Below are 15971 nucleotides of genomic sequence, written 5' to 3' on the forward strand. Positions count from 1 at the left end.
ACAGATGTCAAACTAACAGGCCTGTGGTTACCTGGATCTTTTTTTTTTTCCTTTCTTAAAAATAGGAACTATGTTAGCAATTCTCCAGTCATATGGTACAACCCCTGAGTTTACAGATTCATTAAAAATTCTTGCTAATGGGCTTGCAATTTCATGTGCCAGTTCCTTTAATATTCTTGGATGAAGATTATCTGGGCCCCCTGATTTAGTCCCATTAAGCTGTTCGAGTTTGGCTTCTACCTCGGATGTGGTAATGTCTACCTCCATATCTTCGTTCCCATTTGTCATCCTACCATTATCCCTAAGCTCCTCATTAAAGACCGAGGCAAAGTATTTGTTTAGATATTGGGCCATGCCAAGGTTATCCTTAACCTCCACTCCATCCTCAGTGTTTAGTGGTCCCACTTCCTTCTGTTTTCTTTTTATTTATATGGCTATAGAACCTTTTACTATTGGTTTTAATTCCCTTTGCAAGGTTCAACTCTACATGGCTTTTGGCCTTTCTCACTTTATCACTACATGTTCTGGCCTCAATAAGGTAACTTTCCTTGCTGATCCCTCCCATCTTCCACTCCTTGTAGGCTTTCTGCTTTTTCTTAATCACCTCTCTGAGATGCTTGCTCATCTATCCTGTTCTACAACTCCTGCCTATGAATTTTTTCCCCTTTCTTGGGATGCAGGCTTCTGATAGTTTCTGCAACTTTGACTTGAAGTAATTCCAGGCCTCTTCCGCCTTTAGATTCACAAGTTCTTCAGTCCAATACACTTCCCTAACTAATTTCCTTAATTTTTGAAAGTTAGCCCTTTTGAAATCAAAAACCTTAGTCAGAGATCTATTTTTGTTCATCCTTCCATTTAGTTTGAACTGAGTTAGCGCATGATCGCATGTTGTTCCCTACAACCATTTCTTCTATGAGGTCCTTGCTACTCACTAAAACCAAATCTATAATGGCATCCCCTCTTGTTGGTTCAGCAACTACTTTATGAAGGAATCCATCAGCTATTGCATCCAGGAAAATCTGAGCCCGCTTATTATTACTAGCACTTGTTCTATATCATCCCAGCCAGGGCTTTGTCAAGCCTGACCTTAAAAACCTCTCAGGAAGAAGATTCCACCACCTTCCTAGGTAACCCATTCCAGTGCTTCACCACCCTCCTCGTGAAAAAGTTTTTCCTAATATCCAACCTAAACCTTCCCCACTGCAACTTGAGACCATTACTCCTTGTTCTGTCATCTGCTACCACTGAGAACAGTCTAGATCAGTGCTTCTCAAGCTATCTGATGTGTGGGATCGGCAATTTTTTTTTCCAACATGCGCACAGACTGGCAGCCGATGGCTCGTGGACTGGCACCGGTCCACCAACCACCACTTTGAGTATCACTGGTCTAGATCCATCCTCTTTGGAACCCCCTTTCAAGTAGTTGAAAGCAGCTATTAAATCCCCCCTCATTCTTCTCTTCTGCAGACTAAATAATCTCAGTTCCCTCAGCCTCTCCTCATAAGTCATGTGCTCCAGCCTCCTAATGATTTTTGTTGCCCTCCACTGGACTCTTCCAGTTTTTCCACATCCTTCTTGTAGTGTGGGGCCCAAAACTGGACACTACTCCAGATGAGGCCTCACCAATGCCGAATAGAGGGGAATGATCACATCCCTCGATCTGCTGGCAGTGCTCCTCCAAAAAGGGCACACTGTTGACTCATATCCAGCTTCTAGTCCACTGTAACCCTTAGGTCCTTTTCCAGAGAATTGCTGCCTAGCCACTCGGTCCCTAGTCTGTAGCAGTGCCCATCTTGTTTGCCCATTTGCCTTTTTGATATTTTTATGTTCTTACTAATATGTGTGAAGAAAGACACTGTTATAGCTGCCCACAAGCAGAGGAAGGGGGGAGAGATAAGAGAGCAAAAGTGTTGCTGGGCAGAGTGGGAGTTTAATATACAAGTGTACACTTGAAGGACAGTCCTGCCTCAAACTCCTCTCCTGAAATAAGGTCAAGGAACCAGTCACAAAGGGCGAGGGGGGGAAGTATAAGAAATACTAAAAGGCAAAGGGTATGTCTACACTACAAAATAAGGTCAATTTTATAGAAGTTGATTTTCAGTCAATTGCGTATGTCCACACTAAGCGCATTAAGTTGGTGGAGTGCGTCCTCACTACCATAGCTAGCATAGACGTACAAAGCAGTGCACTGTGGGTAGCTACTCCACAGTTCCTGCAGTCTCCACCGCCCATTGGAATTCTGGGTTAAGTTCCCAATGCCTGATGGGGCAAAAACATTGTTGCGGGTGGTTTGGGGTACATGATGTCAGTCGCCCCTCCCTCTGTGAAGGCAACTCAGACAATCGTTTTGCACCTTTTTTCCGTTCAGACGTCATAGCACGGCAAACATTGAGTCCACTCAGCTCGCCCTCGGTGCTGTTGTGTCCTGGGTGCTGCTGTCAGCCAACAGTGCAGTAGGTCTGCTAACTGTCGTCATCCATCGCTTCCGCTGCAACTCTGCTCTCCTGCAGCCCAGGGGATCTGTTCTGGTCCTCCTGGGTGCTCCTAACAGTCGTCGTCCACCGCTTCCGCTTCAACTCTGCTGTCCTGCAGACGCCATACCACGGCAAGCATGGAGCCTGCACAGCTCGCCATCACCGCTACTGTTGTGAGCATTGTAAACACCTCGCACATTATCCTGGAGTATATGCAGAACTGGGCTAAGAGACACCAGCACGAGGAGGATTTTGATGAGAACATGGACACAGACATTCCTGAAAGCATGGGCTGTGACAATTGGGACATCATGGCGGCAGTGGGGTTGGTTGAGACAGTGGAATGCTAAGTCTGGGCCAGGCAAACAAGCACAGACTGGTGGGTCCGCATAGTGTTGCAGGTATGGGATGATTCACAGTGGCTGCGAAACTTTTGCATGCGTACGGCCACTTTCCTGGAACTCTGAGTTACTTTCCCCCATGCTGAAGCACAGAAATACTGAGATGAGAGCTGCTCTGACAGTTGAGAAGCGAGTGGCAATAGCCCTGTGGAAACTTGCAATGCCTGACTGATACCGGTCAGTCGGGAATCAATTTGGAGTGGGCAAGACTACTGTGGGGACTGCTGTGATCCAAGTAGCCAATGCAGTCACTGACGTTCTGATATCAAGGGTTGTGACTCAGGGAACCCCATTGCAGCAAAGCCATCCTGTATGACCTGCACATTTCCCAAACTGTCGTGGGGCAATAGATGGCATGCACATCCCCATCTTGGCACCAGACCACCTTGCCAACCAGTACATAAACGGCAAGGGGTACTTCTCAATGGTGCTGCAAACACTGGTGGATCACAAGGGACGTTTCACCGACATCAATGTGGGATTGCCGGGAAAGGTACATGATGCTTGCATATTTAGGAACTCCGGACTGTTCCTTCTTGCAACTTCTCGGACTTACTTCCCAGACCAGAAAATTACCATTGAGGAAGTTGAAATGCCAATATTTATCCTTGGGGACCCAGCCTACCCCTTGCTCCCATGGCTCATGAAGCTGTACACCGGCAGGCTGGACAGTAAGTAGTAAGGAGCAGTTCAACTATAGGCTGAGCAAGTGCAGAATGGTGGTAGAATGTGCCTTTGAATGTTTAAAAGCTTGCTGACTAGGTCAGACCTCAGCGTAACCAACATTCCCATTGTTATTGCGGCTTGCTGTGTGCTCCATAATATCTGTGAGAGTAAGGGGGAGACGGTTATGGCGGGGTGGGAGGTTGAGGCAAATCACCTGGTGGCCGATTTTGAGCAGACACCAGCGTGATTAGAAGAGCACAGCAAGGCATGCTGCGCATCAGAGAGGTTTTGAAAACCAGTTTCATGACTGGCCAGGCTATGGTTTGACTGTGTGTGTTTCTCCTTGATGCAAACCCACCCACCTTGGTTGATCTTTAATTCCCTGTAACCAAACCAAACCTCCCTCCCCCCTTCGAAATAAAATAACTATTGTTTTGAAACCATGCGTTATTTCTTTTATTAATTGAAAAAAAAAAAAAGTGAGATAACTGACAAGGTAGCCCGGGTGGGGTGGGGGAGGAGGGAAGGACAAGGCTACATTGCCTTTTGTAGCCACACTACAAATCAAACTGTTTGAATGGCAACCTTCTGTTGCTTTGGCCATCCTCTGTAGTGGAGTGGCTGGGTGCCCGGAGCCTCCCTCCATGCATTCTTGGGCGTCTGGGTGAGGAGGATATGGAACTTGGGGGAGGAGGTCAGCCGGTTATACAATGGATGCTGTGGAAGATCTGTGCTCCTGTTGGCTTTCTTGCAGCTCCACCAGATGTTTCATCATGTCCATTTGCTTCCCCCATTAGCCTCAGCATCGCCTCCTGCCTTTGCTCTTCGCGCTCAATTAATGCTTTCCTGGCCTCTAACACTGAATGCCTCCATGCATTAAGCTGCGCTCTATCAGTGCGGGAGGTCTGCATGAGCTCAGAAAACATGTCATCGCGAGTGCATGTTTTTCACCTTCTAATCTGTGATAACATCAGGAAGGAGATGATAGGGGGAGCATAGAAACATAGAAAGGAGTTTGCCTGGGAGTTCGCCTGGGGAGAGCCCACTGAGGCTTACATCTTGCCGGCTTCTCTGAGTAGTTACTACAACTCCTGAGGAAGCTCGTAGAAGGAAGGTGATATGGATGGGGGGTGTTCAGCTGTTGTGACCTGTACTGGATGTGCTATGATTGTCTTTCTTCCACAGGACAGAAGCGACTTTGTCTGTACAAAGTGCAAACTGGTCTCCATATTGGAAGAGAAGGTTCAAGGTCTAGAGCAACAGGTATCAACCCTGTGTTGCATAAGAGAAACTGAAGATTTCCTGGACAGATGTCAGGATATGCTTCTACGGGCACAAGGTTCTGAAGATTCAGAGCAGGCTACACAGCGGGGACCGGAGGCCGGTGAAGAAATTTGGCATCATGTGACCTCCAGAAGAAGAACGGGGAACGTCCATGTACCAGCAATGCAGATACAGGTAAGTAACAGTTTTCATGTTCTCTCCACAGGTACCAATGTGGAGAGTGGACCACATGATATGTCTGAGGGAAGGGAGCAGAAGGAGACTCCGCCAGTTGGAAGGCATGAGATGCACTGTCCTAGGGTTGGGGGTTCCATGACCACCGCTCCCAAGAGAAGGAGGCGGGTGGTGGTGGTCGGGGACTCTCTGCTCAGGGGGACTGAGTCATCTATCTGCTGCCCCGACTGGGAAAACCAAGAAGTCTGCTGCTTGCCAGGAGCTAGGATTTGCGATGTGACGGAGAGACTGCCGAGACTCATCAAGCCCTCGGATCGCTACCCCTTCCTGCTTCTCCACGTGGGCACCAATGATACTGCCAAGAATGACCTTGAGCGGATCACTGCAGACTGTGTTTCTGGAAAGAAGGATAAAGGAGTTTGAGGCGCAAGTGGTGCTCTCGTCCTTTCTCCCCATGGAAGAAAAAGGCCGGGGTAGAGACCATCGAATCGTGGAAGTCAACGAATGGCTACGCAGGTGGTGTCGGAGAGAAGGCTTTGGATACTTTGACCATGGGATGGTGTTCCAAGAAGGAGGAATGCTAGGCAGAGACGGATTCCACCTAACGAAGAGAAGGAAGAACATCTTCGCAAGCAGGCTGGCTAACCTAATGAGGAGGGCTTTAAACTAAGTTCACCGGGGGAAGGTGACCAAAGCCCTGAGGTAAGTGGGGAAGTGGGATACCGGGAGGGAGCAGGAGCATGTGAGATGGGAGGGCTCCTGCCTCATACTGAGAAAGAGGAGCGATCAGCGTTTTATCTCAAGTGCCTATACACAAATGCAAGAAGCCTGGGAAACAAGCAGGGAGAACTGGCACAGTCAAGGAATTATGTGATTGGAATAACAGAGACTTGGTGGGATAACTCACGTGACTGGAGTACTGTCATGGATGGATATAAGCTGTTCAGGAAGGACAGGCAGGGCAGAAAAGGTGGGGGATTTGCACTGTGTGTAAGAGAGCAGTATGACTGCTCAGAGCTCCGGTATGAAACTGCAGAAAAACCTGAGAGTCTCTGGATTAAGTTTAGAAATGTGAGCACCAAGGGTGGTGATGTGGTGGGAGTCTGCTATAGACCACTGGACCAGGGGGATGAGGTGGACGAGGCTTTCTTCTGGCAACTCGCAGAAGCTACTAGATTGCACGCCCTGGTTCTCATGGGAGACTTCAATCACCCTGATATCTGCTGGGAGAGCAATACAGCGGTGCACAGACAATCCAGGAAGCTTTTGGAAAGTGTAGGGAACAATTTCCTGGTGCAAGTGCTGGAGGAACCAACTCGGGGCAGAGTTCTTCTTGACCTGCTGCTCACAAACAGGGAAGAATTAGTAGGGGAAGCAAAAGTGGATGGGAACCTGGGGGGCAGTGACCATGAGATGGTCGAGTTCAGGATCCTGACACAAGGAAGAAAGAAAAGCAGCAGAATACGGACCCTGGACTTCAGAAAAGCAGACTTTGACTTCCTCAGGGAACTGATGGGCAAGATCCCCTGGGAGAATAACATGAGGGGGAAAGGAGTCCAGGAGAGCTGGCTGTATTTTAAAGAATCATTATTGAGGTTACAGGGACAAACTATCCCAATGTGCAGAAAGAATAGTAAATATGACAGGCGACCAGCTTGGCTTAACAGTGAAATCCTTGCTGATCTTAAACACAAAAAAGAAGCTTACAAGAACTGGAAGATTGGACAAATGACCAGAGATGAGTGTAAAAATATTGCTCGGGCATGCAGGAGTGAAATCAGGAAGACCAAATCACATCTGGAGTTGCAGCTAGCAAGAGTTGTTAAGAGTAACAAGAAGGGTTTCTTCACGTATGTTAGCAACAAGAAAGTCAAGGAAAGTGTGGGCCCCTTACTGAATGAGGGAGGCAACCTAGTGACAGAGGATGTGGAAAACGCTAATGTACTCAATGCTTTTTTTGCCTCTGTCTTCACGAACAAGGTCAGCTCCCAGACTACTGCACTGGGCAGCACAGCATGGGGAGGAGGTGACCAGCCTTCTGTGGAGAAAGAAGTGGTTCGGGACTATTCAGAAAATCTGGATGTGCACAAGTCCATGGGGCCGGATGCGCTGCATCCGAGAGTGCTAAAGGAGTTGGCGGATGTGATTGCAGAGCCATTGGCCATTATCTTTGAAAACTCATGACTATCCGGGGAAGTCCTGGACGACTGGAAAAAGGCTAATGTAGTGCCCATCTTTAAAAAATGGAAGGAGGAGGATCCGGGAAACTACAGGCCAGTCAGCCTCATCTCAGTCCCCGGAAAAATCATGGAGCAGGTCCTCAAGGAATCAATTCTGAAGCACTTAGAGGAGAGAAAAGTGATCAGGAACAGTCAGCATGGATTCACCAAGGGCAAGTCATGCCTGACTAATCTAATTGCCTTCTATGACGAGATAACTTGTTCTGTGGATGAAGGGAAAGCAGTGGACGTGTTGTTCCTTGACTTTAGCAAAGCTTTTGACACGGTCTCCCACAATATTCTTGTCAGCAAGTTAAAGAAGTATGGGCTGGATGAATGCACTATAAGGTGGGTAGAAAGTTGGCAAGATTGTCGGGCTCAACATGCTCCATGTCTAGTTGGCGGCCAGTATCAAGCGGAGTGTCCCAAGGGTCGGTCCTGGGGCTAGTTTTGTTCAATATCTTCATAAATGATCTGGAGGATGGTGTGGATTGCATCCTCAGCAAGTTTGCAGATGACACTAAATTGGGAGGAGTGGTAGATACGCTGGAGGGTAGGGATAGGATACAGAGGGACCTAGACAAATTTGAGGATTGGGCCAAAAGAAATCTGATGAGGTTCAACAAGGACAAGTGCAGAGTCCTGCACTTAGGACAGAAGAATCCAATGCACTGCTACTGACTAGGGACCAAATGGCTAGGCGGCACTTCTGCAGAAAAGGACCTAGGGGTTACAGTGGACAAGAAGCTGGATATGAGTCAACAGTGTGCCCTTGTTGCCAAGAAGGCAAATGGCATTTTGGGATGTATAAGTAGGGGCATTGCCAGCAGATCGAGGGATGTGATCGTTCCCCTCTATTGGACATTGGTGAGGCCTTATCTGGAGTACTGTGTCCAGTTTCGGGCCGCACACTACAAGAAGGATGTGGAAAAATTGGAGAGAGTCCAGCGGAGGGCAACAAAAATTATTAGGGGACTGGAACACATGACTTATGAGGAGAGGCTGAGGGAACTGGGATTGTTCATTCTACAGAAGAGAAGAATGAGGGGGGATTTGATAGCTGCTTTCAGCTACCTGAAAGGTGGTTCCAAAGAGGATGGATCTAGACTATTCTCAGTGGTAGCGGATGACAGGACAAGGAGTAATGGTCTCAAGTTGCAGTGGGGGAGATTTAGGTTGGATATTAGGAAAGACTTTTTCACTAGGAGGGTGGTGAAGCACTGGAATGCGTTACCTAGGGAGGTGGTGGAATCTCCTTCCTTAGAAGTTTTTAAGGTCAGGCTTGACAAAGCCCTGGCTGGGATGATTTAATTGCGGATCGGTCCTGCTTTGTGCAGGGGGTTGGACTAGATGACCTCCTGAGTCCCTTCCAACCCTGATATTCTATGATTTGCAGCTGGGGCAGAGATAAAAAGGGAGAGTAAAATTTAAGATGATATATTTCTGAGAACAAAAGGGAGACTCTCTCTCTCTTTCACAGTGAAGCAATTCACAGAAGACAGCACACGTGCTTTAGGTACCAGGTCGCATTTTGCCTTTTATGTTGAGCACCTGCCAGTATGGTGACACATCATAAACGGCTGGGCACCTGAATTCGGTTTCCAGGCAGCCATGGTAAGTCTTTTGGTATGTGGGGCTGGTTTCTTACGCCTTCATAACATGTGGGAATGGTTTCAAACTGCAGTGCCATCCTTTTCCCATAGCAAGCAATCATCCCATACCCGCAACATTATGCGGTCCCCCTAGTCTGTGCTTGTTTGCTGGGCCCAGAATCAGCGTTCCACTGTATCAACCAGCCCCACTGCTGCCATGATGTCCCAATTGCCACAGCCCATGCTTTCAGGAACGTCTGTGTCCATGTCCTCATCACAATCCTCTTTGTGCTGGCGTCTCTTAGCTTGGTTCTGCACATACTCCAGGATAATGTGCAAGGTGTTTACAATGCTCACAACTGCAGCAGTGAGTAGAGCGGGCTCCATGCTTGCTGTGGTATGGCGTCTGCACGGGTAACCCAGGAAGAAAGGCGTGAAACGGTTGTCTGCCATTGCTTTCAAGAAGGGAGAGAAGGGGCGACTGCCATGTACCCCAAACCACCGTCAAAAATGTTTTTGCCCCATCAAGCATTGGGAACTTCAACCAGAATTCCAATGGGCAGCGGAGACTGCGGGAACTGTGGGATAGCTACCCACGGTGCACCGCTCCATAAGTCAATGCTAGCCACAGTATTGAGGACACACTCCGCTGATGTAATGTGCTTTGTGGGGACATACACAACTGACTGTATAAAATCGATTTCCAAAAATTGACTTCTATAAAACCAACCTAATTTCGTAGTGTAGACATACCCTGAGAAAAACAACCTAATCTGGAATTAAAGTGAACAGAATTTTATTGGAAGTCAAAACTGGGCCTGAGCTTGTCTCTATAATTTCACCCAAATAGTAACGGCCCCTGCTATTTCATTAGGGAAACGGTCTCAGGAAAAGCCTGCTTCTTTTGGCTTTTCATTGTATTTATGCTACGACATCTTCCTTTGGCCAATTGCAGGAGCACACGGAGCAGACACTGACCCGTGGGTTGCAGAAGGAAGGGGGTAAAAGGTGCACAGATTTTGTCTAAAGGTGTCATTATTAATCATTGATTTGGACTGCACGAGTGCAAGGAGCCCCACTTTACGGAGCAGGACCCCACTGTGCTAGGCACTGTCCAAACACAGAACAAAAGAGATGGGCTCTGTTCCAAGGAGTATTAAGCACAAGAATCAGGTTGTTCTAAGCCTGCTCCCACTGGCCTCCTTGGGTGTAGGAGCAGACCATTTGTGCACAGGGTGTTAAGTGCTTTTTCTTCAACCCTCCCCTGGTTGTTGTTAGACAGAATGCAGAACAGAAGTCTGAAGTGCGGGCAATGCAATGTTTGTTAGGGTTAATTCAAGGAAGCATAGTGTTGCAGGTCTGGGACGATTCCCACTGGCTGCAAAACTTTCGCATGCATAAGGGCACTTTCATGGAACTTTGTGACTTGCTTTCACCTGCCCTGAGGTGCAAGAATACCAAAATGAGAGCAGCCCTCACCGTTGAGAAGCGAGTGGCAATAGCCCTGTGGAAGCTTGCAACGCGAGACCGCTACCGGTCAGTCGGGAATCAATTTGGAGTGGGCAAAGCTACTGTGGGGGCTGCTGTGATGCAAGTAGCCAACGCAATCAAAGATCTGCTGATATCAAGGGTAGTGACCCTGGGAAATGTGCAGGTCATAGTGGATGGCTTTGCTGCAATGGGATTCCCTAACTGTGGTGGGGCCATAGACGGAACCCATATCCCTATCTTGGCACCAGAGCACCAAGCCAGTGAGTACATAAACCGCAAGGGGTACTTTTCAATAGTGCTGCAAACACTGCTGGATCACAAGGGAGGTTTCACCAACATCAACGTGGGATGGCCGGGAAAGGTACATGACGCTCGCATCTTCAAGAACTCTGGTCTGTTTCAAAAGCTGCAGGAAGGGACTTTATTCCCAGTATAGAAAATAACTGTTGGGGATATTGAAACACCTATAGTTATCCTTGGGGACCCAGCCTACCCCTTAATGCCATGGCTCATGAAGCCGTACACAGGCAGCCTGGACAGTAGTCAGGAGCTGTTCAGCTACAGTCTGAGCAAGTGCAGAATGGTGGTAGAATGTGCATTTGGACGTTTAAAAGCGTGCTGATGCAGTTTATTGACTCGGTTAGACCTCAGCAAAACCAATATTCTCGCTGTTATTACTGCTTGCTGTGCGCTCCACAATATCTGTGAGTAAGGGGGAGACGTTTATGGCGGGGTGGGAGGTTGAGGCAAATCGCCTGGCCGCTGCTTACGTGCAGCCAGACACCAGGGCAGTTAGAAGAGCACAGGAGGGCGCAGTGCCCATCAGAGAAGCTTTGAAAACCAGTTTCATGACTGGCCAGGCTATGGTGTGAAAGTTCTGTTTATGTCTCCTTGATGGAAACCCCCCGTCCCTTGATTCACTCTACTTCCCTGTAAGCTAAGCACCCTCCCCTCCTCCCTTCAGTCACCGCTTGCAGAGGCAATAAAGTCATTGTTGCTTCACATTCATGCATTCTTTATTAACTCATCACACAAATAGGGGGATAACTGCCAAGGTAGCCCAGGAGGGGTGGTGGAGGAGGGAAGGACAAGGACACACAGCACTTTAAAACTTATTGAATGCCAGCCTTCTGTTGCTTGAGCAATCCTCTGGGGTGGAGTGGCTGGGTGGCCGGAGGCCCCCCCACCGTGTTCTTGGGCGTCTGGGTGAGGAGGCTGTGGAACTTGGGGAGGAGGGCGGTTGATTACACAGGGGCTGTATCATAGAATATCAGGGTAGGAAGGGACCTCAGGAGGTCATCTAGTCCAACCCCCTGCTCAAAGCAGGACCAATCCCCAATTAAATCATCCCAGCCAGGGCTTTGTCAAGCCTGACTTTAAAAACTTCTAAGGAAGGAGATTCTACCACCTTCCTAGGTAACGCATTCCAGTGTTTCATCACCCTCCTCGTGAAAAAGTTTTTCCTAATATCCAACCTAAACCTCCCCCACTGCAACTTGAGACCGCTGTAGCGGCCGTCTGTGCTCCTGCTGCCTTTCCTGCAGTTCAACCATATGCTGGAGCATATTAGTTTGATCCTCCAGCAGCTTCAGCATTGAATCCTGCCTCCTCTCATTATGCTGCCACCACCTTTCAGCTTCAGTCCTCTCTTCGGCCCACCACTTACTCTCTTCAGCCCCCAGCACCTCTCCCGGTCATTTTCTGACATTGTCTGCCTCCACACATTCATCTGTGCTCTGTCAGTGTGGGAGAACAGCATGAGCTCAAGAGAATATTTCATCGTGAGTGCATTTTTTTCACCTTCTAATCTTCACTAGCATCTGGGAAGGAGAAGATCCTGTGATCCTTGAAACACATACAGCTGGTGGAGAGGAAAAAAAGGGGACAGTGGTATTTAAAAAGACACATTTTATAGAACAATGGGTATACTCTTTCACGGTAAACCTTGCTGTTAACATTGCATACATAGCACGTGCTTTCGTTACAAGGTCGCATTTTGCCTCCCCCCACCACGTGGCTAGCCCCTCACCCCTCCCCATGGCTAACAGCGGGGAACATTTCTGTTCAGCCACGTGCAAACAGCCCAGCAGGAACGGGCACCTCTGAATGTCCCCTTAAGAAAAGCACCCTATTTCAACCAGGTGACCATGAATGATATCACTCCCCCGAGGATAACACAGAGAGATAAAGAATGGATGTTGTTTGAATGCCAGCAAACATACACTGCAATGCTTTGTTCTACAATGATTCCCGAGTACGTGCTACTGGCCTGGAGTGGTAAAGTGTCCTACCATGGTGGACGGAATAAGGCTACCCTCCCCAGAAACCTTTTGCAAAGGCTTTAGGAAGACATCCAGGAGAGCTTTATGGAGATGTCCCTGGAGGATTTCCGCTTCATCCCCAGACACGTTAACAGACTTTTCAAGTAGCTGTACTGGCCGCAAGTGCCAGGGCAAATTAATCATTAAACAGGCTTGCTTTGAAACCATGTAGACTATTTAAAAAGGTACATTCACCAGAGGTCCCTTCTCCACCTGGCGGGTCCGGGAGTCAGCCTTGGGTGGGTTTGGGGAGTACTGGCTCCAGGTCCAGGGTGAGAAACAGGTCCTGGCTGTCCAGAAAACTGGTTTCTCCGCTTGCTTGCTGTGAGCTGTCTACAACCTCCTCCTCATCATCATCTTCCTCGTCCCCAAAACCTGCTTCCGTGTTTGAAGGAGTCAAACAACACGGTTGGGGTAGTGGTGGCTGAACCCCCTAAAATGGCATGCAGCTCATCATAGAAGCGGCATGTTTGGGGCTCTGACCCGGAGCGGCCATTTGCCTCTCTGGTTTTCTAGTAGGCTTGCCTCAGCTCCTTAAGTTTCACGCGGCACTGCTTCAGGTCTCTGTTATGGCCTCTGTCCTTCATGCCCTGGGAGATTTTGACAAATGTTTTGGCATTTCAAAAACTGGAACGGAGTTCTGATAGCACAGATTCCTCTCCCCATACAGCGATCAGATCCTGTACCTCCCGTTCAGTCCATGCTGGAGCTCTTTTGCGATTCTGGGACTCCATCATGGTCACCTCTGCTGATGAGCTCTGCACTCACCTGCAGCTTTCCACGCTGGCCAACCAGGAAATTGAAATTCAAAAGTTCATGGGCCTTTTCCTGTCTACCTGGCCAGTGCATCTGAGTTGAGAGTGCTGTCCAGAGCGGTCACAAGGGAGCACACTGGGATGGCTCCCGGAGGCCAATGCCATCTAATTGCATCTACAATACCCCAAATTCAACCCGGCAAGGCCGATTTCAGCGCTAATCCCCTTGTTGAGGGTGGAGTAAAGAAATTGATTTTAAGATCCCTTTAAGTCGAAAAAAGGGCTTTGTCGTGTGGATGGGTGCAGGATTAAATTTGACCTCAACTCCTATTGTAGACCAGGGCTAAGAGTCCTCCTTTTACAACAAACCTGGACCTATTAGAAGAGCTGAAAGGTGGTGGGTTGCTCCGTGCCGCCGTCCAAGCTCTCTGGAGGCTTTCATCTGCTTCCTGCTCTGCCTGAAACTGCTCCCTTGATGCTGGAGACATTAGTTCCTCACTGGGTTGTGGACTTGGGCTATGTCCCCCTGGAAGCGATAAAGGTGATGGGGGTGTCTCCGACAATTGTGAACTGCTTTCTGCTGATGCACTAGGTTATATTTGAAGCTCTAGTTGAGCTTCTTGTGCCGGTTTAGCTGCTGTTGCAGGCGCTGTGGCGCCGTTTGGTGCTGACTACCCTGACTCTGGTGGGGTTGCAAGCATAGGCTCTGACAGCTCCACCAGTTCCGATCCTTGGGCTGGGTCCCAGGAACTGGATCTACAACTGCTGCCATAGACTTTGGTCTGGGGTCTGGTTCCACCACCTCTGGCTGGGTCCCTGTAGAAGGCTCAGGAATAGAGTTAGGTGTGGAGGCCTGTTTAGCCTGGCTCTGGGTGACCATCCCCACCCTTTTTGTTAGCCTCACATGGTTGGCTAAGTCTTCTCCCAGCAACCTGGGAATGGGATAATCGTCATAGACTTCAAAAGTCCATATTCCTGAGCAGTCCTTGTACTGGACAGGCAACTTGGCTGTAGGCAAGTTAAAAGAGTTGACCTTAAAAGGTTGCACCATCACTTGGGCCTCTGGGTTGATAAATTTGGGGTCCACCAGGAATCAGACACCTGTACTCCAATGTCTCTCCACGCAGTAATCTTCCTCCCACCCACACTCACAGTTTCCCTTTGCTCTGGGGGTATTTGCGAGGCATCTGGGCCTGAAGGCTCTCTTTGGGACCCCGGGGTGATAAACTGCAGTTGGTTGGTGCTCTTGGGGCAGTTGGCCTTCACATGCTCCAGCTCATTACATTTAAACCATCGCCCAACTGACTGTGGGCTGGGGTAAGGTGGGTGGTTGGAGAGTTGGGTGATGGGTCGAGAGGGCATCTGGGGTCTCCTTGGCTGTGTGGAGGGTTCCTACTTGTGAGGTGGGGCCTTGGGCTGACTCCAATGGTAGGGTGTCATCTCAGGTTGCCCCTTCTGGTATCCGCATGAACTGCTACTAGCTTTCTTCTTCTCCGCCACCTCCACCCATTTGGCTCCGATTTCCTCTGCCTCGGTTGTAGTTTTGGGCTTCCCATCTAGTATGTACCTTTCCATTTCCTCAGGAACACCCTCTAAGAATTGCTCCACTTGCATGAGGAGAGACAGATCTTCCAGAGACTTAACGCTTGCTCCTGATATCCAGGCATCCCAATTTTTCACAATGTGGTAGGTGTGTCGGGAAAATGCCACATCTGGTTTCCACTTATAAACTTATAAAGAATGTATTTAGTGTTACTGGTCTGTTGGGTCAACTGGTCACTAGTTGTAGCAGTTACTCATTGTGATGTTATCTGATTAAAACATGACCATGTAGATCATTGTTGCAACTACTATTATATGTTTGCAACAAATTTTATACAAAATGTGGCCTGTAAGATGTCATAAATATAAAGGGAAGGGTAAACACCTTTAAAAGCCCTCCTGGCCAGAGGAAAAACCCTTTCACCTGTAAAGGGTTAAGAAGCTAGGATAACCTCGCTGGCACCTGACCAAAATGACCAATGAGACAAGATACTTTCAAAGCTGGAGGAGGGGAGAAACAAAGGCTCTCTCTGTCTGTGTGATGCTTTTGCTGGGGACAGAACAGGAATGGAGTCTTAGAACTTAGTAAGTAATCTAGGTAGATATGCATTAGATTCTGTTTGTTTAAATGGCTGAGAAAATAAGCTGTGGTGAATGGAATTGATATTCCTGTTTTTGTGTCTTTTTGTAACTTAAGGTTTTGCCTAGAGGGATTCTCTGTGTTTTGAATCTAATTACCCTGTAAGGTATTTACCATCCTGATTTTACAGAGGTGATTCTTTTACTTTTTCTTCTATTAAAATTCTTCTTTTAAGAACCTGATTCCTTTTTCATTGTTCTTAAGATCCAAGGGTTTGGTTCTGTGTTCACCTATGCAAATTGGGGAGGATTTTTATCAAACCTTCCCCAGAAAAGGGTGTAGCCGGCACAGAGTGCCCGAGGCAAGCAACAGCTGGGTTCGTTGCCCGGTGTGCGTCACGCCAATGACCACAACGGGGTGGAGAAGCAGAGAGATTTATTTGGAGCGCCAAATAGGGCGCAGGGAGACTGAG

General features: G+C 48.3%; 1 protein-coding gene across 10 annotated transcripts in view; it reads left to right on the top strand.

Moving 5' to 3' along the window:
• TRAIP (TRAF interacting protein) overlaps window positions 1-15736 on the top strand; it is a 61867-nt gene extending 46131 nt beyond the window's left edge. For 4 of the 10 annotated variants that reach the window (XR_013346636.1, XM_077821640.1, XM_077821643.1 and 1 more), the window contains one exon: window positions 14961-15736. Coding sequence is in view for 7 of the 10 variants with exons in the window: in XM_077821640.1 (XP_077677766.1) it covers window positions 14961-14993 (33 nt within the window). In the remaining 3 variants the exon portion in view is untranslated. Of the gene's footprint in view, window positions 1-2368; window positions 3982-4726; window positions 5000-14960 lie in introns of those variants that run through there. The other 6 variants (XM_077821637.1, XM_077821636.1, XM_077821638.1 and 3 more) reach the window with 3 other exon arrangements.
• The last annotated feature ends 235 nt before the right edge of the window (window positions 15737-15971 follow it).

This window comes from Eretmochelys imbricata, chromosome 7 (assembly GCF_965152235.1).
Source record: "Eretmochelys imbricata isolate rEreImb1 chromosome 7, rEreImb1.hap1, whole genome shotgun sequence".
NCBI lineage: Eukaryota > Metazoa > Chordata > Testudines > Cheloniidae > Eretmochelys > Eretmochelys imbricata.